We start from the raw sequence: 1,947 nt of genomic DNA, 5'->3' as shown, positions 1-1,947 counted from the left end.
GATGATATGAAGTGCTTAAGACGCTAAGAAAAGTCCGATCGGCTACACGTTAAATGCTTCATATGCATTTAGTCGCACTACATGAGTTATGATGTTATTTACATCATGAGATGATTTATACTCATGTTAGATGATATTTAGATGTTATATCATGACATGTAATCTGCGTGTACTATGTTTACATACTTATTTGTATGAGTATGCATGGATGTTTGTATAGCAAATTTAGAATGAAACGGATCATTCCTTACTAAGCGACTAGCGCTCACCCTTTCATTGTTGATTGCTTTGCAGGTAGACCAGCAGCGAAGGATGCTAGAGATAGCTGGGCTACACGTGAGGGGAGATGATTTATTGTCATCTTCATGTTTTTATGTTGGTGTAAATATGTTTTGATTGTGTAATTTTCGGATAAATTCTTAAAGTTTCTAAATTATAAGTTTGGATCCTGCGTGACTTTTTATATGCATGTTTTGGATATTACTATTATTATTCTTACACAGATATTTTTTTTTTCTAAATACAACTTATTCTTCAGACATGTATCCTCAGGATTCTCATTGAGAGATATTCAGAGGATACCTGACTGGAGGGGGGTTTTACAGTAGCCCCAATGTTATCCTGAATTAAGGGCACAGACAATATGGTAAGGCTATCATCACGCTGAATGACCTTATCGAAAGATATTAACTGATCTTGCATGTTAAAGTTGTTTGGTGACAACTTAGTGCAACTCATGGGTGTCTACGGTTGGCAAGTTCACTAAATCGAATCCCTTTAGAGGATTCCATATAGATGTTAACCCCAATGTCTATGGAATACATCCTCTAATGGATGGTGGTGCATATGATCCTAAGAATTGAGATCACCAGAGTGTCGTGTGTAATTATTGGTGTAGTTTGATGCTAACCTAACTTAGTCCTATTTAGGGCCATTAGAATGGAAGTGATTGGATACATTGAGAAGTACATCATCGCTATGGTGGGTCGACACAAGATTCATCACTCTTGGTTACAGGAGAAATTATCTCACTGAGTAATGGGGTAAATGACAACGATTGTAAAATTGCGGCAATAGTGGAATTGAGTTGGTGCTCAATTTCAATTTTATCAAGTCATTAGTTTGGATTATTGATTACGTACAGATCAAGGTAGTATATTTGAAGTTGACATTATTTCTGTACTTCAAACCTTGATGAGATAGTAATTGATGAAAAGATTCGAATGCACGGTAACCGTACCATTCATTTGGTCCACCATTTCAGAGATGCCATCATCATTTCTTTTTCTTTTGTTGCTACTAGATGTCCTACGAGTTCCACTAGCTCCAGAGGCAGCCACATCATCCTTGTCTAGAACGTTACTCCCTTTATCATCATCAACATCAACATCCATTGATTCATTGTTGTTTTCGGGAATTTCTGAATCAAGATCTTCAACCGCATCAGCTGGGTTCTTTGCTCTAGCTCCACTTGCTCGGTCCCTACCGAAAACAATTGCTAATGTGTCATAGTGGGGGAAAGGTTTGTTCCTTAATCCTTGTGTAGTTGGATGGCTCTGTCAAAGAAAAAATGATAGATGACATTTAAAATTAATATACAAATAAAATTTACTGATGCATTCAAGATAGAAAAAACCTTACCTTCACCCACTCCTCAAACACATCATTGCTTGCAATTATGCATTTATCTTCATCATTCCACCCAAAGCCACTGCCGTGATTTAACATATCTAAAATGGCAGCATACTGCCTTTTCTATAGCTTGTATCGTGATTCAATAGGTGGTGTTGCCTTCAACCCAGAAGATGGAATTCTTTCTGCCATCATCTTTTCTAGTTGGACAAGAAACCCAGTTTTGAAAGTACCATTGTCAGCAGCCCAATGATGACATTCCCTCAAAGTAAGCAGATAATTAGCTAAAATGGCATCCTCCTCTTTTGTCCATTG

At 37.3% G+C, this 1,947-nt stretch overlaps 1 protein-coding gene across 1 annotated transcript; it reads right to left on the bottom strand.

The window, feature by feature from the left end:
• Positions 1–1,184: 1,184 nt before the first annotated feature.
• LOC116106673 lies at positions 1,185–1,728 on the bottom strand. Its single transcript, XM_031393024.1, has 2 exons — positions 1,642–1,728; positions 1,185–1,556 (listed from the first exon to the last, which is right to left on the bottom strand). The coding sequence occupies exons 1-2, from the start codon at positions 1,726–1,728 to the stop codon at positions 1,185–1,187; spliced, it is 459 nt and encodes a 152-aa protein (XP_031248884.1).
• Between the last annotated feature and the right edge of the window lie 219 nt (positions 1,729–1,947).

Source organism: Pistacia vera, unplaced genomic scaffold (genome assembly GCF_008641045.1).
Source record: "Pistacia vera cultivar Batoury unplaced genomic scaffold, PisVer_v2 Contig52, whole genome shotgun sequence".
Taxonomy (NCBI): Eukaryota; Viridiplantae; Streptophyta; class Magnoliopsida; order Sapindales; family Anacardiaceae; genus Pistacia; species Pistacia vera.
The sequence above is the reverse complement of the archived record's forward strand: the minus strand, read 5'-3'. Positions and strand labels throughout refer to the sequence as shown.